We start from the raw sequence: 26,969 nt of genomic DNA, 5'->3' as shown, positions 1-26,969 counted from the left end.
TCAATAACTAGGGTACGGGTAGGGCCTGTTTTATCATCAATAACTTGGCTACGAGTAGGGCCTGTTTTCTCATCAATAACTGGGTACGGGTAGGTAGGGCCTGTTTTCACATCAATAACTAGGGTACGAGTAGGGCCTGTTTTCTAATCAATAACTAGGGTACGGGTAGGGCCTGTTTCCTCATCAATAACTAGGGTACAGGTAGGGACAGTTTTATCATCAATAACTAGGGTACGGGTAGGGCCTGTTTTATCATCAATAACTAGGGTATGGGTAGGGCCTGTTTCATCATCAATAACTAGGGTATGGGTAGGGTCTGTTTCCTCATCAATAACAAGGGTATGGGTAGAGCCTGTTTCATAATCAATAACTAGGGAACGGGTAGGGCCTGTTTTCTAACCAACAACTAGGGTATGGGTAGGACCTGTTTCCTCATCAATAACTAGGGTATGGGTAGGCCCTGTTTCCTCATCAATAACTAGGGTACGGGTAGGGCCTGTTTCATCGTCAATAACAAGGGTACGGGTAGGGCCTGTTTCATAATCAATAACTAGGGTATGGGTAGGGCCTGTTTTATCATCAATAACTAGTGTACGGGTAGGGCCTGTTTCCTCATCAATAGCTAGGGTACGGGTAGAGCCTGATTTCTAATCAAAAACTAGGGTACGGGTAGGGCCTGTATTATCATCAATAACTAGGGGACGGGTAGGGCCTGTTTTATCATCAATAACTAGGGTACGGGTAGGGCCTGTTTCATAGTCAATAACTAGGGTACGGGTAGGGCCTGTTTCCTAATCAATAACTAGGGTACGGGTAGGACCTGTTTTCACATCAATAACTAGGGTACGGGTAGGGGCTGTTTTCATATCAATAACTAGGTTACGGGTAGGCGATGTTTTATCATCAATAACTAGGGTACGGGTAGGGCCTGTCTTCTAAATCAATAACTAGGGGTACGGGTAGGGCCTGTTTTATCATCAATAACTAGGGTACGAGTAGGGCCTGTTTCCTCATCAATAACTAGGGCACGGGTAGGGCCTGTTTCTTCATCAATAACTAGGGTACGGATAGGGCATGATTTATCATCAATAACTAGGGTACGGGTAGGGCCTGTTTTATCATCAATAACTTGGGTACGGGTAGGACCTGTTTTCTCATCAATAACTAGGGTACGGGTAGGGCCTGTTTTCAAATCAATAACTAGGGTACAAGTAGTGCCTGTTTTCTCATCAATAACTAGGGTACGGGTAGGGCCTGTTTTCTAATCAATAACTAGGGTACGGGTAGGCGATGTTTTATCATCAATAACTAGGGTACGGGTAGGGCCTGTTTTCTAAATCAATAACTAGGGTACGGGTAGGGCCTGTTTTATCATCAATAACTAGGGTACGAGTAGGGCCTGTTTCCTCATCAATAACTAGGGCACGGGTAGGGCCTGTTTCCTAATCAATAACTAGGGTACGGGTAGGACCTGTTTTCACATCAATAACTAGGGTACGGGTAGGGGCTGTTTTCAAATCAATAACTATGGTACGGGTAGGGCCTGTTTTATCATCAATAACTAGGGTACGGGTAGGTATGTTTTATCATCAATAACTAGGGTACGGGTAGGGCCTGTCTTCTAAATCAATAACAAGGGTAGGAGTAGGGCCTGTTTTATCATCAATAACTAGGGTACGGGTAGGGCATGATTCATCATCAATAACTAGGGTACAGGTAGGGCCTGTTTTATCATCAATAACTTGGCTACGAGTAGGGCCTGTTTTCTCATCAATAACTGGGTACGGGTAGGTAGGGCCTGTTTTCACATCAATAACTAGGGTACGAGTAGGGCCTGTTTTCTAATCAATAACTAGGGTACGGGTAGGGTCTGTTTTCTCATCAATAACTAGGGTATGGGTAGGATCTGTTTCCTCATCAATAACTAGGGTACGGGTAGGGCCTGTTTTCTAATCAATATCTAGGGTACTGGTAGGGACTGTTTCCTCATCAATAACTAGGGTACGGGTAGGGAAAGTTTTATCATCAATAACTAGGGTACGGGTAGGGCTTGTTTTATCATCAATAACGATGGTACAGGTAGGGTCTGTTTTATCATCAATAACTAGGGTATGGGTAGGACCTGTTTCCTCATCAATAACTAGGGTATGGGTAGGGCCTGTTTCATAATCAATAACTAGGGTACGGGTAGGTCCTGTTTTCTAACCAACAACTAGGGTACGGGTAGGGCCTGTTTCCTCATCAATAACTAGTGTATGGGTAGGACCTGTTTCCTCATCAATAACTAGGGTACGGGTAGGGCCTGTTTCATCGTCAATAACAAGGGTACGGGTAGGGCCTGATTCATAATTAATAACTAGGGTACGGGTAGGGCCTGTTTTATCATCAATAACTAGGGTACGGGTAGGGCCTGTTTCCTCATCAATAACTAGGGTACGGGTAGGGCCTGTTTTCTAATCAATAACTAGGGTACGAGTAGGGCCTGTTTCCTCATCAATAACTAGGGCACGGGTAGGGCCTGTTTCCTAATCAATAACTAGGGTACGGGTAGGACCTGTTTTCACATCAATAACTAGGGTACGGGTAGGGGCTGTTTTCACATCAATAACTATGGTACGGGTAGGGCCTGTTTTCATATCAATAACTAGGGTACGGGTAGGTATGTTTTATCATCAATAACTAGGGTACGGGTAGGGCCTGTCTTCTAAATCAATAACAAGGGTAGGGGTAGGGCCTGTTTTATCATCAATAACTAGGGTATGAGTAGGGCCTGTTTCCTCATCAATAACTAGGGTACGGGTAGGGCATGATTTATCATCAATAACTAGGGTACAGGTAGGGCCTGTTTTATCATCAATAACTTGGCTACGAGTAGGGCCTGTTTTCTCATCAATAACTGGGTACGGGTAGGTAGGGCCTGTTTTCACATCAATAACTAGGGTACGAGTAGGGCCTGTTTTCTAATCAATAACTAGGGTACGGGTAGGGTCTGTTTCCTCATCAATAACTAGGGTACAGGTAGGGACAGTTTTATCATCAATAACTAGGGTACGGGTAGGGCCTGTTTTATCATCAATAACTAGGGTATGGGTAGGGCCTGTTTCATCATCAATAACTAGGGTATGGGTAGGGTCTGTTTCCTCATCAATAACAAGGGTATGGGTAGAGCCTGTTTCATAATCAATAACTAGGGAACGGGTAGGGCCTGTTTTCTAACCAACAACTAGGGTATGGGTAGGACCTGTTTCCTCATCAATAACTAGGGTATGGGTAGGCCCTGTTTCCTCATCAATAACTAGGGTACGGGTAGGGCCTGTTTTCATCATCAATAACTAGGGTACGGGTAGGGCCTGTTTTCTCATCAATAACTAGGGTACGGGTAGGGCCTGTTTCATCGTCAATAACAAGGGTACGGGTAGGGCCTGATTCATAATCAATAACTAGGGTACGGGTAGGGCCTGTTTTCTCATCAATAACTAGGGTACGGGTAGGGCCTGTTTCCTCATCAATAGACTAGGGTACGGGTAGGGCCTGTTTTCTAATCAATAACTAGGGTACGGGTAGGGCCTGTATTATCTATCAATAACTAGGGTACGGGTAGGGCATGTTTTATCATCAATAACTAGGGTACGGGTAGGGCCTGTTTTATCATCAATAACTAGGGTACGGGTAGGGCCTGTTTTCTAATCAATAACTAGGGTATGGGTAGGGCCTGTTTTCACATCAATAACTAGGGTACGGGTAGGCCCTGTTTTCTCATCAATAACTAGGGTACGGGTAGGCCCTGTTTTATCATCAATAACGATGGTACAGGTAGGGTCTGTTTTATCATCAATAACTAGGGTATGGGTAGGACCTGTTTCCTCATCAATAACTAGGGTACGGGTAGGGCCTGTTTTCTAATCAATAACTAGGGTACGTGTAGGGCCTGTTTTCAAATCAATAACTAGGGTACAAGTAGGGCCTGTTTTCTCATCAATAACAAGGGTACGGGTAGGGCCTGTTTTCTAAATCAATAACTAGGGTACGAGTAGGGACTGTTTCCTCATCAATAACTAGGGTATGGGTAGGGCCTGTTTCCTCATCAATAACTAGGGTACGGGCAGGGCCTTTTTTCTCATCAATAACTAGGGTACAGGCAGGGCCTGTTTTCTCATCAATAACTATGGTACGGGTAGGGCCTGTTTTATCATTAATAACTAGGGTATGGGTAGGGCCTGTTTTATCATCAATAACTAGGGTACGGGTAGGACCTGTTTTCTAATCAATAACTAGGGTATGGGTAGGGCCTGTTTTCTAATCAATAACTAGGGTACGGGTAGGGCCTGTTTCCTCATCAATAACTAGGGCATGGGTAGGGCCTGTTTACACATCAATAACTAGGGTACGGGTAGGGCCTGTTTTCTAATCAATAACTAGGGTACGGGTAGGCCCTGTTTTCTCATCAATAACTAGGGTACGGGTAGGCCCTGTTTTATCATCAATAACGATAGTACAGGTAGGGTCTGTTTTCTCATCAATAACTAGGGTATGGGTAGGCCCTGTTTCCTCATCAATAACTAGGGTACGGGTAGGGTCTGTATTATCATCAATAACTAGGGTACGGGTAGGGCCTGATTTATCATCAATAACTAGGGTATGGGTAGGGCCTGTTTCATCATCAATAACTAGGGTATGGGTAGGGTCTGTTTCCTCATCAATAACAAGGGTATGGGTAGAGCCTGTTTCATAATCAATAACTAGGGTACTGGTAGGATCTGTTTTCTAATCAATAACTAGGGTATGGGTAGGGCTTGTTTTCTAATCAATAACTAGGGTACGGGTAGGGCCTGTTTCCTCATCAATAACTAGGGCATGGGTAGGGCCTGTTTTCACATCAATAACTAGGGTACGGGTAGGGCCTGTTTTCTAATCAATAACTAGGGTACGGGTAGGCCCTGTTTTCTCATCAATAACTAGGGTACGGGTAGGCCCTGTTTTATCATCAATAACGATGGTACAGGTAGGGTCTGTTTTCTCATCAATAACTAGGGTATGGGTAGGATCTGTTTCCTCATCAATAACTAGGGTACGGGTAGGGCCTGTTTTCTAATCAATAACTAGGGTACGGGTAGGGACTGTTTCCTCATCAATAACTAGGGTACGGGTAGGGAAAGTTTTATCATCAATAACTAGGGTACGGGTAGGGCTTGTTTTATCATCAATAACGATGGTACAGGTAGGGTCTGTTTTCTCATCAATAACTAGGGTATGGGTAGGACCTGTTTCCTCATCAATAACTAGGGTAAGGGTAGGGCCTGTTTCATAATCAATAACTAGGGTACGGGTAGGTCCTGTTTTCTAACCAACAACTAGGGTACAGGTAGGGCCTGTTTCCTCATCAATAACTAGGGTATGGGTAGGACCTGTTTCCTCATCAATAACTAGGGTACGGGTAGGGCCTGTTTCATCGTCAATAACAAGGGTACGGGTAGGGCCTGATTCATAATCAATAACTAGGGTACGGGTAGGGCCTGTTTTATCATCAATAACTAGTGTACGGGTAGGGCCTGTTTCCTCATCAATAGCTAGGGTACGGGTAGAGCCTGTTTTCTAATCAAAAACTAGGTTACGGGTAGGGCCTGTATTATCATCAATAACTAGGGTACGGGTAGGGCCTGTTTTATCATCAATAACTAGGGTATGGGTAGGGCCTGTTTTCACATCAATAACTAGGGTACGGGTAGGGCCTGTTTTATCATCAATAACTAGGGTACGGGTAGGGCCTGTTTTATCATCAATAATGAGGGTACGGGTAGGGCCTGTTTTATCATCAATAACTAGGGTACGGGTAGGGCCTGTTTTATCATCAATAACTAGTGTACGGGTAGGGCCTGTTTCCTCATCAATAACTAGGGTATGGGTAGGGCCTGTTTTCACATCAATAACTAGGGTACGGGTAGGGCCTGTTTTCTAATCAATAACTAGGGTACGGGTAGGCCCTGTTTTCTCATCAATAACGATGGTACAGGTAGGGTCTGTTTTCTAATCAATAACTAGGGTAAGGGTAGGACCCGTTTTCTAATATAAAACTAGGGTACAAAAAGGGCCTGTTTTCTCATCAATAACTAGGGTATGGGTAGGGCCTGTTTTCTCATCAATAACTAGGGTACGTGTAGGGCCTGTTTTCTAATCAATAACTAGGGTACGGGTAGGGCCTGTTTCCTCATCAATAACTAGGGTACAGGTAGGGCAAGTTTTACAATCAATAACTAGGGTACGGGTAGGGCTTGTTTTATCATCAATAACTAGGGTATGGTTAGGGCCTGTTTCATCATCAATAACTAGGGTACGGGTAGGGCCTCTTTCCTCATCAATAACTAGGGTACGGGTAGGGCCTGTTTCCTCAACTAACTAGGGTACGGGTTGGGCAAGATTTATCATCAATAACTAGGGTACGGGTAGGGCTTGTTTTATCATCAATAACTAGGGTATGGTTAGGGCCTGTTTCATCATCAATAACTAGGGTACGGGTAGGGCCTGTTTCCTCATCAATAACTAGGGTATGGGTAGGGCGTGTTTCATAATCAATAACTAGGGTACGGGTAGGGCCTGTTTTCTAACCAACAACTAGGGTATGGGTAGGGCCTGTTTCATCATCAATAACTAGGGTATGGGTAGGGCCTATTTCATCATCAATAACTAGGGTATGGGTAGGGTCTGTTTCCTCATCAATAACAAGGGTAAGGGTAGGTCCTGTTTCATAATCAATAACTAGGGTACGGGTAGGTCCTGTTTTCTAACCAACAACTAGGGTATGGGTAGGGCCCGTTTCCTCATCAATAACTAGGGTATGGGTAGGGCCTGTTTTCTCATCAATAACTAGGGTACGGGTAGGACCTGTTTCATCGTCAATAACTAGGGTACGGGTAGGGCCTGATTTATCATCAATAACTAGTGTACGGGTAGGGCCTGTTTCCTCATCAATAGCTAGGGTACGGGTAGAGCCTGTTTTCTATTCAAAAACTAGGGTACGGGTAGGGCCTGTATTATCATCAATAACTAGGGTACGGGTAGGGCCTGTTTTATCATCAATAACTAGGGTACGGGTAAGGCCTGTTTTATCATCAATAACTAGGGTACGGGTAGGGCCTGTTTTATCATCAATAACTAGGGTATGGGTAGGGCCTGTTTTCACATCAATAACTAGGGTACGGGTAGGGCTTGTTTTATCATCAATAACTAGGGTACGGGTAGGGCCTATTTCATCATCAATAACTAGGGTATGGGTAGGGTCTGTTTCCTCATCAATAACAAGGGTAAGGGTAGGGCCTGTTTCATCATCAATAACTAGGGTACGAGTAGGGCCTGTTTTATCATCAATAACTAGGGTACGGGTAGGGCCTATTTTCTAACCAATAACTAGGGTACGGGTAGGGCCTGTTTCATAGTCAATAACTAGGGTACGGGTAGGGCCTGTTTCCCAATCAATAACTAGGGTACGGGTAGGACCTGTTTTCACATCAATAACTAGGGTACGGGTAGGGGCTGTTTTCACATCAATAACTATGGTACGGGTAGGCGATGTTTTATCATCAATAACTAGGGTACGGGTAGGCGATGTTTTATCATCAATAACTAGGGTACGGGTAGGGCCTGTCTTCTAAATCAATAACTAGGGTACGGGTAGGGCCTGTTTTATCATCAATAACTAGGGTACGAGTAGGGCCTGTTTCCTCATCAATAACTAGGGCACGGGTAGGGCCTGTTTCTTCATCAATAACTAGGGTATGGGTAGGGCCTGTTTTATCATCAATAACTTGGGTATGGGTAGGGCCTGTTTTATCATCAATAACTAGGGTACGGGTAGGACCTGTTTTCTAATCAATAACTAGGGTATGAATAGGTCCTGTTTTCGAATCAATAACTAGGGTACGGGTAGGGCCTGTTTCCTCATCAATAACCAGGGTATGGGTAGGGCCTGTTTCCTCATCAATAACTAGGGTACGGGCAGGGCCTGTTTCCTCATCAATAACAAGGGTAAGGGTAGGTCCTGTTTCATAATCAATAACTAGGGTACGGGTAGGTCCTGTTTTCTAACCAACAACTAGGGTATGGGTAGGGCCCGTTTCCTCATCAATAACTAGGGTATGGGTAGGGCCTGTTTTCTCATCAATAACTAGGGTACGGGTAAGGCCTGTTTTATCATCAATAACTAGGGTACGGGTAGGGCCTGTTTTATCATCAATAACTAGGGTATGGGTAGGGCCTGTTTTCACATCAATAACTAGGGTACGGGTAGGGCCTGTTTTATCATCAATAACTAGGGTACGGGTAGGGCCTATTTCATCATCAATAACTAGGGTATGGGTAGGGTCTGTTTCCTCATCAATAACAAGGGTAAGGGTAGGGCCTGTTTCATCATCAATAACTAGGGTACGAGTAGGGCCTGTTTTATCATCAATAACTAGGGTACGGGTAGGGCCTGTTTTCTAACCAATAACTAGGGTACGGGTAGGGCCTGTTTCATAGTCAATAACTAGGGTACGGGTAGGGCCTGTTTCCCAATCAATAACTAGGGTACGGGTAGGACCTGTTTTCACATCAATAACTAGGGTACGGGTAGGGGCTGTTTTCAAATCAATAACTATGGTACGGGTAAGGACATGTTTTATCATCAATAACTAGGGTACGGGTAGGCGATGTTTTATCATCAATAACTAGGGTACGGGTAGGGCCTGTCTTCTAAATCAATAACTAGGGTACGGGTAGGGCCTGTTTTAATCATCAATAACTAGGGTACGAGTAGGGCCTGTTTCCTCATCAATAACTAGGGCACGGGTAGGGCCTGTTTCTTCATCAATAACTAGGGTACGGGTAGGGCCTGTTTTCTCATCAATAACTAGGGTATGGGTAGGTCCTGTTTTCGACATCAATAACTAGGGTACGGGTAGGGCCTGTTTCCTCATCAATAACTAGGGTATGGGTAGGGCCTGTTTCCTCATCAATAACTAGGGTACGGGTAGGGCCTGTTTTCTCATCAATAACTAGGGTACGGGTAGGGCCTGTTTTCTCATCAATAACTAGGGTACGGGTAGGGCCTGTTTCCTCATCAATAACTAGGGTACGGGTAGGGCCTGTTTTCTCATCAATAACTAGGGTTTGGGTAGGACCTGTTTCCTCATCAATAAGTAGGGTGCGGGTAGGGCCTGTTTTATCATTAATAACTAGGGTATGAATAGGTCCTGTTTTCTAATCAATAACTAGGGCACGGGTAGGGCCTGTTTCATAATCAATAACTAGGGAAAGGGTAGTGCCTGTTTTCTCATCAATAACTAGGGTACGGCTAGGACCTGTTTTCTAATCAATAACTAGGGTACGGGTAGGTCCTGTTTTCTCATCAATAACTAGGGTATGGGTAGGGCCTGTTTTCTCATCAATAACTAGGGTACGGGTAGGGCCTGTTTCTTCATCAATTACTAGGGTACGGATAGGGCCTGTTTCCTCATCAATAGCTAGGGTACTGGTAGGGCCTGTTTCTAATCAATAACTAGGGTACGGGTAGGGTCTGTATTATCATCAATAACTAGGGTACGGGTAGGGCCTGTTTTATCATCAATAACTAGGGTACGGGTAGGGCCTGTTTTCTAATCAATAACTAGGGTACGGATAGGGCCTGTTTTCTAATCAATAACTAGGGTACGGGTAGGGCCTGTTTCCTCATCAATAACTAGTGTACAGGTAGGGCCAGTTTTATCATCAATAACTAGGGTACGGGTAGGACCTGTTTCCTCATCAATAACTAGGGTGCGGGTAGGGCCTGTTTTATCATTAATAACTAGGGTATGGGTAGGGCCTGTTTTATCATCAATAACTAGGGTACGGTTAGGACTTGTTTTCTAATCAATAACTAGGGTATGAATAGGTCCTGTTTTCTAATCAATAACTAGGGTACGGATAGGGCCTGTTTCATAATCAATAACTAGGGAAAGGGTAGTGCCTGTTTTCTCATCAATAACTAGGGTACGGGTAGGACCTGTTTTCTAATCAATAACTAGGGTACGGGTAGGTCCTGTTTTCTAATCAAAAACTAGGGTACGGGTAGGGCCTGTTTTCTCATCAAAAACTAGGGTATGGGTAAGGCCTGTTTTCTCATCAATAACTAGGGTACGGAAGGGCCTGTTTTCTAGTCAATAACTAGGGTACGGGTAGGACCTGTTTCCTCATCAATAACTAGGGCACGGGTAGGACCTGTTTCTTCCTCAATAACTAGGGTACGGGTAGGTCTTGTTTTATCATCAATAACTAGGGTATGGTTAGGGCCTGTTTAATCATCAATAACTAGGGTACGGGTAGGGTCTGTTTCCTCATCAATAACTAGGGTATGGGTAGGGCCTGTTTCATAATCAATAACTAGGGTACGGGTAGGGCCTGTTTTCTAACCAACAACTAGGGTACGGGTAGGGCCTGTTTCCTCATCAATAACTAGGGTATGGGTAGGACCTGTTTCCTCATCAATAACTAGGGTACGGTAGGGCCTGTTTCATCGTCAATAACTAGGGTACGGGTAGGGCCTGTTTCATAATCAATAACTAGGGTACGGGTAGGGCCTGTTTTATCATCAATTACTAGGGTACGGATAGGGCCAGTTTCCTCATCAATAGCTAGGGTACGGGTAGGGCCTGTTTCTAATCAATAACTAGGGTACAGGTAGGGACTGTATTATCATCAATAACTAGGGTACGGGTAGGGCCTGTTTTATCATCAATAACTAGGGTACGGGTAGGGCCTGTTTTCTAATCAATAACTAGGTTACGGGTAGGGCCTGTTTCCTCATCAATAACTAGGGTACGGGTAGGGCCTGTTTTCACATCAATAACTAGGGTACGGGTAGGGCCTGTTTCCTCATCAATAACTAGGGTACGGGTAGGGCCTGTTTCATCATCAATAACTAAGGTACAGGTAGGGCCTGTTTTCTAATCAATAACTAGTGTACGGGTAGGGCCTGTTTTATCATCAATAACTAGGGTACGGGTAGGGCCTGTTTTCACATCAATAACTAGGGTACGGGTAGGGCCTGTTTTCTCATCAATAACTAGGGTACGGGTAGGGCCTGTTTTCACATCAATAACTAGGGTACGGGTAGGGCCTGTTTTATCATCAATAACTGGGTACGGGTAGGGCCTGTTTTATCATCAATAACTAGGGTAAGGGTAGGGCCTGTTTCCTCATCAATAACTAGGGTACGGGTAGGGCCTGTTTCCTCATCAATAACTAGGGTACAGGTAGGGCCTGTTTTCTCATCAATAACTAGGGTACGGGTAGGGCCTGTTTTATCATCAATAACTAGGGTACAGGTAGGGCCTGTTTTATCATCAATAACTAGGGTACGGGTAGGGCCTGTTTTCACATCAATAACTAGGGTACGGGTAGGGCCTGTTTTCACATCAATAACTAGGGTACAGGTAGGGCCTGTTTCATCATCAATAACTAGGGTACGGGTAGGGCCTGTTTTATCATTAATAACTGGGGTATGGGTAGTGCCTGTTTTATCATCAATAACTAGGGTACGGGTAGGGCCTGTTTCCTCATCAATAACTAGGGGACGGGTAGGGCCTGTTTTATCATCAATAACTAGGGTACGGGTAGGGCCTGTTCTATAATCAATAACTAGGGTACGGGTAGGGCCTGTTTTATTATCAATAACTAGGGTACGGGTAGGGCCTGTTTCCTCATCAATAACTAGGGTACGGGTAGGGCCTGTTCTATAATCAATAACTAGGGTACTGGTAGGGCCTGTTTTATTATCAATAACTAGGGTACGGGTAGGACCTGTTTCCTCATCAATAACTAGGGCACGGGTAGGACCTGTTTCTTCCTCAATAACTAGGGTACGGGTAGGTCTTGTTTTATCATCAATAACTAGGGTATGGTTAGGGCCTGTTTAATCATCAATAACTAGGGTACGGGTAGGGTCTGTTTCCTCATCAATAACTAGGGTATGGGTAGGGCCTGTTTCATAATCAATAACTAGGGTACGGGTAGGGCCTGTTTTCTAACCAACAACTAGGGTACGGATAGGGCCTGTTTCCTCATCAATAACTAGGGTATGGGTAGGACCTGTTTCCTCATCAATAACTAGGGTACGGTAGGGCCTGTTTCATCGTCAATAACTAGGGTACGGGTAGGGCCTGTTTCATAATCAATAACTAGGGTACGGGTAGGGCCTGTTTTATCATCAATTACTAGGGTACGGATAGGGCCAGTTTCCTCATCAATAGCTAGGGTACGGGTAGGGCCTGTTTCTAATCAATAACTAGGGTACAGGTAGGGACTGTATTATCATCAATAACTAGGGTACGGGTAGGGCCTGTTTTATCATCAATAACTAGGGTACGGGTAGGGCCTGTTTTCTAATCAATAACTAGGTTACGGGTAGGGCCTGTTTCCTCATCAATAACTAGGGTACGGGTAGGGCCTGTTTTCACATCAATAACTAGGGTACGGGTAGGGCCTGTTTCCTCATCAATAACTAGGGTACGGGTAGGGCCTGTTTCATCATCAATAACTAAGGTACAGGTAGGGCCTGTTTTCTAATCAATAACTAGTGTACGGGTAGGGCCTGTTTTATCATCAATAACTAGGGTACGGGTAGGGCCTGTTCTATAATCAATAACTAGGGTACGGGTAGGGCCTGTTTTCTCATCAATAACTAGGGTACGGGTAGGGCCTGTTTTCACATCAATAACTAGGGTACGGGTAGGGCCTGTTTTATCATCAATAACTGGGTACGGGTAGGGCCTGTTTTATCATCAATAACTAGGGTACGGGTAGGGCCTGTTTCCTCATCAATAACTAGGGTACGGGTAGGGCCTGTTTCCTCATCAATAACTAGGGTACAGGTAGGGCCTGTTTTATCATCAATAACTAGGGTACGGGTAGGGCCTGTTTTATCATCAATAACTAGGGTACAGGTAGGGCCTGTTTTATCATCAATAACTAGGGTACGGGTAGGGCCTGTTTTCACATCAATAACTAGGGTACGGGTAGGGCCTGTTTTCACATCAATAACTAGGGTACGGGTAGGGCCTGTTTTCACATCAATAACTAGGGTACAGGTAGGGCCTGTTTCATCATCAATAACTAGGGTACGGGTAGGGCCTGTTTTATCATTAATAACTGGGGTATGGGTAGTGCCTGTTTTATCATCAATAACTAGGGTACGGGTAGGGCCTGTTTCCTCATCAATAACTAGGGTACGGGTAGGGCCTGTTTTATTATCAATAACTAGGGTACGGGTAGGGCCTGTTTCCTCATCAATAACTAGGGTACGGGTAGGGCTTGACTATCACTAATTTGATGACTAACATTTTAAAGCTGAGTAATTTCCTCTGCTGTGCAGTACAGTCCTATCTGACTAAGATCATAACATGGTGTCAGAAGTCCTTCAATTTTAGTCAAAAATAAGGCAGGAGAGATTATTTTACAGAAAAAAATGTTGCTTGAGTTTAGAGTGACGAAAAGTAGTTAACAGCGAAGTGCTCTCTTATGTCTCGTCATTGGTCCGCTTCGGCTGCTCTGCTCATAGGAAATCGGACTTAAAATTCCTGCCAGTGCACATTTCTAGTGTGTGTGTGTGTGTGTGTGTGTGTGTGTGTGTGTGTGTGTGTGTGTGTGTGTGTGTGTGTGTGTGTGTGTGTTATCCCTCTTACCTGCTGGTTCTCGTCATATGTCTCTCCTTCCAGATGATCTCTCTGTGCCTCTCCTTCCATGGCCTCCTGCCCATACTCCTCAGGCTGTGGACAAACACAAAATTGTAAAAATAACGAACAACACATTCTATTTTAACCACAACACTACTTTTCATTTAAAATAATAATAAATAAATAAAATAAAAAATGTATGAACCGTTGGGTAGAGATGCTAGATAGTCTAGTACAGTAGGCAGGAAACAGTGTAAGTACTGTACACTTGATGATAATGTGATAATGATGCACAGACCAGGGTTTGGGGTCAATTCCATTTTAATTCAGGAAACACTGAAATTCTTAATTTCACTTGTCTTCCATGCTTTTCAATGAAGACAATTTGGAATTCGGTTAACTTTCCAAAATTGACTGGAACTGAAATGGAATGGACCCTAGCCCTGGCACAGATCTGGTGTAAACACCTATAGTAGCATAGAGGCTAACCCCCAGTATCCTACACTAAGATATGTACCCACAGGACAGGTAACCCCCCAGTATCCTACACTAAGAGATGTACCCACAGGACAGGAAACCCCCCAGTATCCTACACTAAGAGATGTACCCAGAGGAAGGGTAACCCCCAGTATCCTACACTAAGAGAGGTACCCACAGGACAGGAAACCCCCCAGTATCCTACACTAAGAGATGTACCCAGAAGACAGGTACACCCCCCCCCCCCCCCCAGTATCCTACACTAAGAGATGTACCCAGAGGACAGGTAACCCCCCAGTATCCTACACTAAGAGATGTACCCAGAGGAAGGGTCATGACGTAGGGGTCGGAAAGCTACTGGTAGAGCACCAAAGTATCAAATCAAATCATATTTATTTATATCAGCTGATATCTCAAAGTGCTGTACAGAAACCCAGCCTAAAACCCCAAACAGCAAGCAATGCAGGTGTAGAAGCACGGTGGCTAGGAAAAACTCCCTAGAAAGGCCAGAACCTAGGAAGAAACCTAGAGAGGAACCAGGCTATGAGTACATGGAATCTTCAGTCATTTTGGTAATTAACATGAAATCTATCTCAGTCTATCATAACTTTAAATAACTTTTAAGAAATGTATTCATATATATATATGATATATACAGATATAAAACAAATTATAATATATATATATATAATAATTTGTTTTATATCTGTGTCCCTATTGTCACTGAGTTTCTAGTAGATAGAGTTTCAAGAATGTATGTTTTATTGTCAGGTGCACAAGCACAGTCGTGGCCAAAAGTTTTGAGAATGACACAAATATTAATTTCCACAAAGTTTGCTGCTTCAGTGTCTTTGGATATTTTTGTCAGATCTTACTATGGAATACCGAAGTATAATTACAAGCATTTCATAAGTGTCAAAGGCTTTTATTGACAATTACATGAAGTTGATGCAAACAGTCAATATTTGCAGTGTTGACCCTTCTTTTTCAAGACCTCTGCAATCCGCCCTGGCATGCCGTCAATTAACTTCTGGGCCACATCCTGACTGATGGCAGCCCATTCTTGCATAATCAATGGTTGGAGTTTGTCAGAATTTGTGGGTTTTTGTTTGTCCACCCGCCTCTTGAGGCTTGACCACAAGTTCTCAATGGGATTAAGGTCTGGGGAGTTTCCTGGCCATGGACCCAAAATATCGATGTTTTGTTCCTCGAGCCACTTAGTTATCACTTTTGCCTTATGGCAAGGTGCTCCATTATGCTGGAAAAGGCATTGTTCGTCATCAAACTGTTCCTGGATGGTTGGGAGAAGTTGTCTCGGAGGATGTGTTGGTACCATTCTTTATTCATGTGTGTTCTTAGGCAAAATTGTGAGTGAGCCCACTCCCTTGGCTGAGAAGCAACCCCACACATGAATGGTTCAGGATGCTTTACTGTTGGCATGACACAGAACTGATGGTAGCGCTCACCTTGTCTTCTCCGGACAAGCTTTTTTCCCGGATGCCCCAAACAATCGGGAAAGGGGATTCATCAGAGAAAATGACTTTACCCCAGTCCTCAGCAGTCCAATCCCTGTACCTTTTGCAGAATATCAGTCTGTCCCTGATGTTTTTCCTGGAGAGAAGTGGCTTCTTTGCTGCCCTTCTTGACACCAAGCCATCCTCCAAAAGTCTTCGCCTCACTGTACGTGCAGATGCACTCACACCTGCCTGCTGCCATTCCTGAGCAAGCTCTGTACTGGTTGTGCCCCGATCCCGCAGCTGAATCAACTTTAGGAGACGGTCCTGGCGCTTGCTGGACTTTCTTGGGCACCCTGAAGCCTTCCTCACAATTGAACTGCTCTTCTTGAAGTTCTTGATGATCCGATAAATGGTTGATTTGGGTGCAATTTTACTGGCAGCAATATCCTTGCCTGTGAAGCCCTATTTGTGCAAAGCAATGATGACGGCACGTGTTTCCTTGCAGGTAACCATGGTTGACAGAGGAAGAACAATGATTCCAAGCATCACCCTCCTTTTGAAGCTTCCAGTCTGTTATTCGAACTCAATCAGCATGACAGAGTGATCTCCAGCCTTGTCCTCATCAACACTCACACCTGTGTTAACGAGAGAATCACTGACATGATGTCAGCTGGTCCTTTTTTGGCAGGGCTGAAATGCAGTGGAAATGGTTTTTGGGGATTCAGTTCATTTGCATGGCAAAGAGGGACTTTGCAATTAATTACAAATCATCTGATCACTCTTCATATCATTCTGGAGTATATGCAAATTGCCATTATACAAACTGAGGCAGCAGACTTTGTGAAAATTAATATTTGTGTCATTCTCAAAACTTTTGGCCACGACTGTACAGTGAAAGTATTTCTTGCTCTTTTCCAAAAATGCAGTAATCAATATCAGTAGTACTATACAACTAAAACACACCAGATTTAGAGAGAAGAAGAACATGAGAAATAAGTAAGCTATATCCTGGGTCAGAACCAGGGTCAGTAGCTATATACAGGGTCAGAACCAGGGTCAGAACCAGGGTCAGTAGCTATATACAGGGTCAGAACCAGGGTCAGAACCAGGGTCAGTAGCTATATACAGGGTCAGAACCAGGGTCAGAACCAGGGTCAGTAGATATATACAGGGTCAGAACCAGGGTCAGTAGATATATACAGGGTCAGAACCAGGGTCAGAACCAGAGTCAGAACCAGGGTCAGTAGATATATACAGGGTCAGAACCAGGGTCAGTAGCTATATACAGGGTCAGAACCAGGGTCAGTAGCTAAATACAGGGACAGAACCAGGGTCAGTAGTTATATACAGGGACAGAACCAGGGTCAGGAGCTATATATATGGTCAGAACCAGGGTCAGAACCAGGGTTAGTAGATATATACAGGGTCAGAACCAGGATCAGAATCAGGGTCAGTAGATATATACAGGGTCAGAACCAGGGTCAGTAGCTATAGTCAGGGTCAGAACCAGAGTCAGTAGCTATATTCAGGGTCAGAACCAGGGTCAGAACCAGGGTCAGTAGCTATATTCAGGGTCAGAACCAGGGACAGTTGCTACACTACTGGTCAAAAGTTTGGACACACCTATTCATTCATGGGTTTTTCTTTATTTTTACTATTTTATACATTGTAGAATAATAGTGAAGACATCCAAACCATGAAGTAACATATATGGAACCATGTAGTAACCAAAAGAGTGTTAAACAAATCAAAATATATTTCATATTTGAGATACTTCAAATAGCCACACTTTGCCTTGATGGCAGCTTTGCACACTCTTGCCATTCTCTCAACCAGCTTCATGAGGTAGTCATCTGGAATGCATTTAAATGAACAGGTGTGCCTTCTTAAAAGCGAATTTGTGGAATTTGTTTCCTTCTTAACCTGTTATGGCTAGGGGGCAGTATTTGCACGGCTGGATAAAAAAAATGTACCCGATTTAATCTGGTTACTAATCCTACCCAGTAACTAGAATATGCATATACTTATTATATATGGATAGAAAACACTCTAAAGTTTCTAAAACTGTTTGAATGGTGTCTGTGAGTATAACAGAACTCATTTGGCAGGCAAAACCCTGAGACATTTTCTGACAGGAAGTGGATACCTGATGTGTTGTATTACCTTTAAACCTATGCCATTGAAAAACACAGGGGCTGAGGAATATTTTGGCACTTCCTATTGCTTCCACTAGATGTCACCAGCCTTTACAAAGTGTTTTGAGTCTTCTGGAGGGAGATCTGACCGAACAAGAGCCATGGAACGATGATGGCCCATTAGACACCTGGCGCGCGAGTTCATGTTGGGTACCCTCGTTCCAATACGTTATAAAAGAGTATGCATTCGTCCACCTTGAATATTATTCATGTTCTGGTTAAAAAAGGCCCTAATGATTTATGCTATACAACGTTTGACATGTTTGAACGAACGTAAATATATTTTTTCCCCTCGTTCATGAAGTGAAGTCCGGCGGGCTTAGATCATGTGCTAACAAGATGGAGATTTTTGGACATAAATGATGAGCTTTTTTGAACAAAACTACATTCGTTATGGACCTGTGATACCTGGAAGTGACATCTGATGAAGAGAATCAAAGGTAATGGATTATTTACATAGTATTTTCGATTTTAGATCTCCCCAACATGACGACTAGTCTGTATCGCAACGCGTATTTTTCTGGGCGCAGTGCTCAGATTATTGCAAAGTGTGATTTCCCAGTAAGGTTATTTTTAAATCTGGCAAGTTGATTGTGTTCAAGAGATGTAAATCTATAATTCTTTAAATGACAATATAATATTTTACCAATGTTTTCTAATTTTAATTATTTAATTTGTGATGCTGACTTGACTGCCGGTTATTGGAGGGAAACGATTTCCTCAACATCAATGCCATAGTAAAACGCTGTTTTTGGATATAAATATGAACTTGATAGAACTAAAAATGCATGCATTGTCTAACATAATGTCCTAGGAGTGTCATCTGATGGAGATTGTAAAAGGTTAGTGCATCATTTTAGCTGGTTTTATGGTTTTGGTGACCCTGTCTTTGAATTGACAAAACATTACACACAACTCTTGTAAATGTACTGTCCTAACATACTCTAAATGTATGCTTTCGCCGTAAAACCTTTTTGAAATCGTAAAACGTGGTTAGATTAAGGAGATGTTTATCTTTCAAAGGGTGTAAAATAGTTGTATGTTTGAAAAATTTGAATTTTGACATTTATTTGGATTCAAATTTGCCGCTCTTGAAATGCACCTGCTGTTGATGGAGTGCACCCCGGGGGGGACGCCTGCGTCCCACCTAGCCCATAGAGGTTAACCTGTTGGGGATAGGGGGCAGTATTTGCACGGCCGGATAAAAAACATACCCGATTTAATCTGGTTACTACTCCTGCCCAGTAACTAGAATATGCATATAATTGTTTGATTTGGATAGAAAACACCCTAAAGTTTCTAAAACTGTTTGAATGGTGTCTGTGAGTATAACAGAACTGATTTGGCAGGCCAAAACCTGAGAAGATTCTAAACAGGAAGCGCTCTCTCTGACTATTTCTTGGCCTTCTTGATCATCTCTAAACAAAACAGGGGATCTCTGGCATAACGTGACATTTTCTAACGCTCCCATAGGCTCTCAGAAGGCGCCAGAACGATGAATGGTGGCTTTGCAGGCCCTGGCTGAAAAACATTAGCGCATTTGGATAATGGTCGATCTGAGGACAATGAGACTGGAGGCGCATGCACGAGCCGACACCATGTTTACTTTCTCTCTCTTTGAACGAAAACAATGACTCCCGGTCGGAGTATTATCGCTTTTTTACGAGAAAAAAAGCATAAAAATGGATTTTAAACAGCGTTTGACATGCTTCGAAGTACGGTAATGGAATATTTTGAATTTTTTTGTCACGAAACGCGTCGGGCGCGTCACCCTTCTTTACCCTTCGGATAGTGTCTTGAATGCACGAACAAAACGCCGCTATTTGGATATAACTATGGATTATTTGGAACCAAACCAACATTTGTTATTGAAGTAGAAGTCCTGGGAGTGCATTCTGACGAAGAACAGCAAAGGTAATCAAACTTTTCTAATAGTAAATCGGAGTTTGGTGAGAACCACACTTGGTGGGTGTCAAAATAGCTAGCCTGTGATGGCCAGGCTATCTACTCAGAATATAGCGAGTGCATAAAGGAGTTCTGTATCTATAATTCTTAAAATAATTGTTATGTTTTTTGTGAACGTTTATCGTGAGTAATTTAGTAAATTCACCGGAAGTGTTCGGTGGGAATACTAGTCACATGCTAGTCACATGCTAATGTAAAAAGCTGGTTTTTGATATAAATATGAACTTGATTGAACAAAACATGCATGTATTGTATAATATAATGTCCTACTAGGATTGTCATCTGATGAAGATCATCAAAGGTTAGTGCTGCATTTAGCTGTGGTTTGGGTTTATGTGACATTATATGCTAGCTTGAAAAATGGGTGTCTGATTATTTCTGGCTGGGTACTCTGCTGACATAATCTAATGTTTTGCTTTCGTTGTAAAGCCTTTTTGAAATCGGACAGTGTGGTTAGATTAACGAGAGTCTTGTCTTTAAAATGGTGTAAAATAGTCATATGTTTGAGAAATTGAAGTAATAGCATTTCTAAGGTATTTGAATATCGCGCCACGGGATTACACTGGCTGTTGAGTAGGTGGGATGCAAGCGTCCCACTGGCCCAGAGAGGTTAATGCGTTTGAGCCAATCAGTTGTGTTGTGACAAGGTACAGAAAAGACCAAGTCCATATTATGGCAAGAACAGCTCAAATAAGCAAAGAGAAAAGACAGTACATCATTACTGTAAGACATGAAGATCAGTCAATAAAGAACATTTCAAGAACTTTAAAAGTTTCTTCAAGTGCAGTCGCAAAAACCATCAAGCGCCCTGATGAAACTGGCTCTCATGAGGACAGCCAAAGGAAAGGAAGACCCAGAGTTACCTCAGCTGCAGAGGATAAGTTAATTAGAGTTACCAGCCTCAGAAATTGCAGCCCAAATATAAAATCTTCACAGAGTTCAAGTAACAGGCACATCTCAACATCAACTGTTCATAGGAGACCGCGTGAATCAGGCCTTCATGATCGAATTGCTGCAAAGAAACCACTACTAAAGGACACCAATAATAAGAAGAGACTTGCCTGGGCAAAGAAACACGAGAAATGGACATTAGACCGGTTAAAATGTGTCCTTTGGTCTGGAGTCCAAATTGGATATTTTTGGTTACAACCGCCGTGTCTTCTTACTGACATTGTTGTCCTGGCACCACATTGCCAAGTCACTGACCTCCTCCCTGTAGGCTGTCTCATCGTCGCTTGGGATCAGGCTTACCACCATCGTGTCGTCAGCAAATTTGATGGTGTTGGAGTAGTGCATGATCACGCAATCATGGGTGAACAGGGAGTACAGGAAGGGACTAAGCACACACCCCTGAGGAGCCCCCGTGTTGAGGATCAGCGTGGCGGAGGTGATGTAGCCTACCCTCACCAACTGGGGCTGGTCCATCAGGAAGTCCAGGATCTAGCAGAGGGAAGTATTCAGTCATAGGGTCCCAAGCTTGGTGACGAGCTTCAAAGGGACTATGGTGTTGAACGCTGTGCTGTAGTCAATGATCAGCATTCTCACATATGTATTCCTCTTATCTAGGTGGATGAGGGCAGTGTGGAGTGCAATTGAGATTGCATCGTCTGTGGATCTCTTGGGGCGGTATGCAAATTGGAATGGGTCTAGGGTGTCTGGGATGGTGAAGATAATGTGTGCCATAATCAGCCTTTCAAAGCACTTCATGATTACAGATGTGTCCTACAGTCATTCTGTAGGGTAGCCTTAGAGTTCTTGGGAACAGGAATGATGGTGGTTACCTTGAGACATGTGGGGGATTACAGACTAGGACAAGGAGAGGTTGAAAATGACTGTAACTATACCTGCCAGCTGTTCTGCGCATGCTCTGAGAACGCGCCCTGGAATACTGTCCGGCCCTGCGGCTTATGAGTGTTGACCTGATTTAAAAACCTTACTCGTGTCAGGCCTCGGAGACACAGTCCCCTGGGTCAGCAAGGGGCCTCGTGCATGGCTTGTGTTGTTTCTGTCAAATTGTGCATAAAATGCATTGAGTTTGTCTGATAGAGAGGCATCGTTGGGCAGATCACGGTTGTGTCTTTTGTAATCCATAATGGACTGTAGCCTCATGCCACACGCGTTGAGTGTCACAGCTTGTGTAATAGGATTCCATCTTTTTGCTTGTTTGACCTCTGCAGAGGTCATAGAGGGACTTCTTGTACATGTTCGTGTCCTCAGACGTAGTCTTGTGATTGGTTGAGCTAACTCTGTATGCGGTAGCTCTGTCCTTTAGCTTCTTCAATGTATTGGATTAGTGGTGTGAATACTATGTAAATTAGATATTTCTGTACTTCATTTTCAATAAATTTACAAAACTTTCAAAATGTATGTTTTCACTATGTTATTATGGGGTATTGTGTGTAGATGGCTGAGGAAAAAATATATATTTAATCTATTTTGAATTCAGTCTGTAACAATAGAATATGGAATAAGTCATGGGGTATGAATACTTTTGGAAGCATTCACGATAAGAGATTAAAATTCTCTCGGGAGGTAGAAGGGTCGGTATTTGACCATCAGGTATTCCAAGACGGGTGAACAATGGGTCTAGACATCCACTGCGCTAGAGTCAGCATAACATTTTCTGTGGATGAAGAGGCATACCCCTCCCCCTCTCAATTTCCTTGAATCCAATGTCCTGTCTGCTCGGTGAATGGAGAATCCATCGAGTTGGATAGCCATGGGTGTATCTTGTCCAAAAGCCATGTTTCAGAATAGCAGATAATATTGCAGTTACGAGAGCCCTGTTGACAACAAATCTGTGATCATAGGTCATCCATCTTATTATTTAAGAGACTGCACATTGGCCAATAGAATGGAGGGGAAGTCGTGCCTCCCCTCTCCTACCTCATTTTCAATGGCGTTTCCTCTTGGATATCCCCCCAAAATTGGGTCGGAATTACACAAAGAGCCTAGGGCAGATGATTCGAGTTGAATCCGGAATTGAGGTTAGTAACCGCTGATCTGAAGTTCGAAAGTTCTTGTCGGTCATAAGAAATGATAGCGGATACATTTTGGTGCAAAAAAAAAGTTGAGCTAAACGCCAAAATAAATTGACAAAATATCAAAGTTGGGTCGGCGCTAGCAAGACGGCAGCCAACAGTACGGCACCATTGCTAGTAGACCATATGTTCAAGAGAAAAAACATCTGATCAACAATGACATTATTGTCAATTAACTATTACAACTATTGACTTGTTTCACCAGATCGTCGCCAAAACATTTACAACAAGTAAATACTGAGATAAAAGTGTGTCAAAAAATATCAAGGATATTTCATACTGAAACCCTCATATCAAACACAAATGGTACTCATTAAGTATATGGTTTATACTTAGGATAATGTATTAAAGCTTTGTCATATTTAATTATCAAATTATTTGTCACATGTGCCGAATACAACAGGTGTAGACCCTTACAGTGAAATGCTTACTTACAAGCCCTTAATAACCAACAATGCAGTTTTAAGAAAAAATAACTGTTAAGTAAAACTAGATAAGTAAAAAATTATAATAATTAAAGAGCAGCAGTAAAATAACAGTAGCGAGGCTATATACAGGGTGTTACGGTACAGAGTCAATGTGGAGGCTATATACAGGGTGTTACAGTACAGAGTCAATGTGGAGACTATATACAGGGTGTTCCGATACAGAGTCAATGTGGAGGCTATATACAGGGGGCCATGCAGTGATAGTCAATAGTGATATAGGGGCTGGTGATAGTCTATAGGGGCTGGTGATAGTCTGTATACTAGTGATAGCCTATAGGGGCTGGTGGATAGGGCTGGTGATAGTCTATAGTGATATAGGGGCTGGTGGATAGTCTATAGTGATATAGGGGCTGGTGATAGTCCATAGTGATATGGGGCTGGTGATAGTCTATAGTGATATAGGGGCTGGTGATAGTCTGTATACTAGTGATAGTCTGTATACTAGTGATATAGGGGCTGGTGATAGTCTATAGTGATATAGGGGCTGGTGATAGTCCATCGTGATATAGGGGCTGGTGATAGTCCATCGTGATATAGGGGCTGGTGATAGTCTGTATACTAGTGATAGTCTGTATACTAGTGATATAGGGGCTGGTGATAGTCTATAGGGGCTGGTGATAGTCTGTATACTAGTGATATAGGGGATATGATAGTCTATAGTGATATAGGGGCTGGTGGTAGTCTATATACTAGTGATATAGGGGCTGGTGGTAGTATATATACTAGTGATATAGGGGCTGGTGGTAGTCTATATACTAGTGATATAGGGGCTGGTGATAGTCTGTATACTAGTGATATAGGGGCTGGTGATGGTCTGTATACTAGTGATATAGGGGCTGTGATAGTCTATATACTAGTGATATAGGGGCTGGTGGTAGTCTATATACTAGTGATATAGGGGCTGGTGATAGTCTATATACTAGTGATATAGGGGCTGGTGATGGTCTATATACTAGTGATATAGGGGCTGGTGATGGTCTGTATACTAGTGATATAGGGGCTGTGATAGTCTATAGTGATAAAGGGGCTGGTGATAGTCTGTATACTAGTGATATAGGGGCTGGTGATGGGCTATATACTAGAGATTCAGGGGTTTTCAGATAACAGTATGACATAAATGAGGCTTGACTTGGCAGGTTGTCGTTGTTCACAACAGTGATATAGAGTATGATTGGTCAAGATGAAGCATCCTACGGAGAGAGATACTGTAGCTCAAATAAAGAGGATTCACCCTGGAAACAAGGTGTCATGTGGATGTTTTCTGGGGTTTAGTGGGACATCTAGTCACAATGTCAAAGAAGAAAAGCAACCAACCCCCACCGTCTCTGAAGGAACAGCCACAACCTCTTCCCCCCACACACCCACACGCACCCCACTGCCACCTGTGTGTTTTAATTGATAGTGCAGCCCATAGAGAGTAATGACATTGGGCAAGGTTGCCTGGGAGCAAAGCAGCTGGGGGAGGAGAGGAGAGGGGAGGAGGAGAGGAGAGTGGATGAGAGGGGAGGGGGGAGAGGAGAGGAGAGGAGAGGGGGAGAGGAGAGGAGAGGAGAGGAGGGGGGATGAGAGGAGAGGAGAGGAGAGGGGGAGAGGAGAGGAGAGGAGAGGGGGGGAGGAGAGGGGGAGAGGAGAGGAGGGGGGGTGAGAGGGGAGGGGGGAGAGGAGAGGGTGGGATGAAAGGGGAGGGGGGAGGAGGGGGAGAGGAGGGGGGATGAAAGGGGAAGGGGAGGAGGGGGAGAGAAGAGGAGAGGAGAGGAGAAGAGAGGAGAGGAGAAGAGAGGAGGGGGATGGAAGGGGGGGGCGGGGAGGAGGGAGAGAGGAGAGGACAGGAGAGTAGGAAGAGAGGAGAGGACAGGAGAGTAGGAAGAGAGGAGAGGAGAGGACAGGAGAGTAGGAAGAGAGGAGAGGAGAAGTTGATAGTCCTAGAGAAGGGGTTATTACACTTCACCTGTCCTGGTTGACTGGCTGTAGCTGGCTGACTGGCTGACTGGCTGGCTGACTGGCTAACTAACTGGCTGGCTGGTTAACTGACTGGCTGGCTAACTGACTGGCTGGCTGACTGGCTGGCTGGCTGGCTGGCTAACTGACTGGCTGACTGGCTGGCTGGCTAACTGATTGGCTGGCTAACTGACTGGCTGACTGGCTAACTGACTGGCTGACAGGCTGGCTGGCTGGCTAACTGACTGGCTGGCTGACTAGCTGACTGCCTGACTGACTGACAGACTGGCTGGTTGACTGACTGACTGGCTGGCTAACTGACTGGCTGGTTGACTGGCTGACTGACTGGCTGACTGACTGACTGGCTGGCTAACTGACTGACTGGCTGGTTGACTGGCTGACAGGCTGACTGACTGGCTGGCTGACTGACTGGCTGGCTGGCTGGCTGGCTGGCTAACTGACTGACTGGCTGGTTGACTGGCTGGCTAACTGACTGGCTGGTTGACTGGCTGACTGACTGACTGGCTGGCTGGCTGGCTAACTGACTGACTGGCTGGTTGACTGGCTGACTGGCTGACAGGCTGACTGACTGGCTGGCTGGCTGACTGGCTGACTGGCTGACTGACTAACTGACTGACTGCACAGTCTCTATGGCATCTATGTGCTTTTGTGTGCGTAGTGTTTGAGTGTCTGCTGAGAATTGCCTCTCTCTGCTGTCGTCTTACCCACTAAACCCAGGAGAATGTCTGTCACTGTTAGAATCCAGCAGGACTAGAATCTCTTTTCTCTTTCCAGTTCCTTCAGTTGAATGTCTGTTACTGTTCAGCACATACTGAAATGTATCTTTTCAGAACAACCCGTACAAAAAAATAAATCACATGAATTCAAAAAATATATTATTATTATCAGTGGTTTTCAGACATGTGAGACATTTGTACGTGTACATTTTTCATGTGATTTTCCCTTCTGAAAAATTTTTTTTGTTTATCTTTCATGTTTCTTCTTCACGTTTATTTTACACCATTTCCAGCTACATCCAGTCCAGGGACCGACCAGGACCAACCCTGCTTCGACCAGGACCAACCCTGCTTCGACCAGGACCAACCCTGCTTAACTTCAGACGCAAACCAGCAACGGAATGCAGGGTGCTATGTTGCTGGAATGAATGTGTCAAAACTTGCAACTGGAGAAAAGGCAGCAAAAGCAAAGGCCAGGGTAACATAACCATAGGCCAGGGTAACATAACCAAAGACCAGGGTAACATTACGAAAGACCCGGGTAACATAACCAAAGACCAGGGTAACATAACCAAAAACCAGGGTAACATTACCAAAGACCAGGGTAACATAACCAAAGACCAGAGTAACATAACCAAAGACCAGGGTAACATAACCAAAGACCAGGGTAACATAACCAAAGACCAGGGTAACATTACCAAAGACCAGGGTAACATTACCAAAGGCCAGGGTAACATTACCAAAGGCCAGGGTAACATAACCAAAGACCAGGGTAACATTACCAAAGACCAGGGTAACATTACCAAAGGCCAGGGTAACATTACCAAAGGCCAGGCTAACATAACCAAAGGCCAGGCTAACATAACCAAAGACCAGGGTAACATACCAAAGACCAGGGTAACATTATCAAAGGCCAGGGTAACATTACCAAAGACCAGGGTAACATTACCAAAGGCCAGGCTAACATAACCAAAGACCAGGGTAACATA

The 26,969-nt window shown here is 43.9% G+C and overlaps 1 protein-coding gene across 3 annotated transcripts in view; it reads right to left on the bottom strand.

Moving 5' to 3' along the window:
• sncb (synuclein, beta) overlaps positions 1-26,969 on the bottom strand; it is a 180,299-nt gene that overhangs the window by 134,262 nt on the left and 19,068 nt on the right. For all 3 annotated transcript variants that reach the window (XM_045723295.2, XM_045723296.2, NM_001141659.2), the window contains exon 5: positions 13,692-13,775. In XM_045723295.2, coding sequence (XP_045579251.1) covers positions 13,692-13,775 — 84 coding nt within the window. The remainder of the gene's footprint in view (positions 1-13,691; positions 13,776-26,969) is intronic.

The sequence above is a fragment of the Salmo salar genome, chromosome 09 (assembly GCF_965601325.2).
Source record: "Salmo salar chromosome 09, fSalSal1, whole genome shotgun sequence".
NCBI lineage: Eukaryota > Metazoa > Chordata > Actinopteri > Salmoniformes > Salmonidae > Salmo > Salmo salar.
The sequence above is the reverse complement of the archived record's forward strand: the minus strand, read 5'-3'. Positions and strand labels throughout refer to the sequence as shown.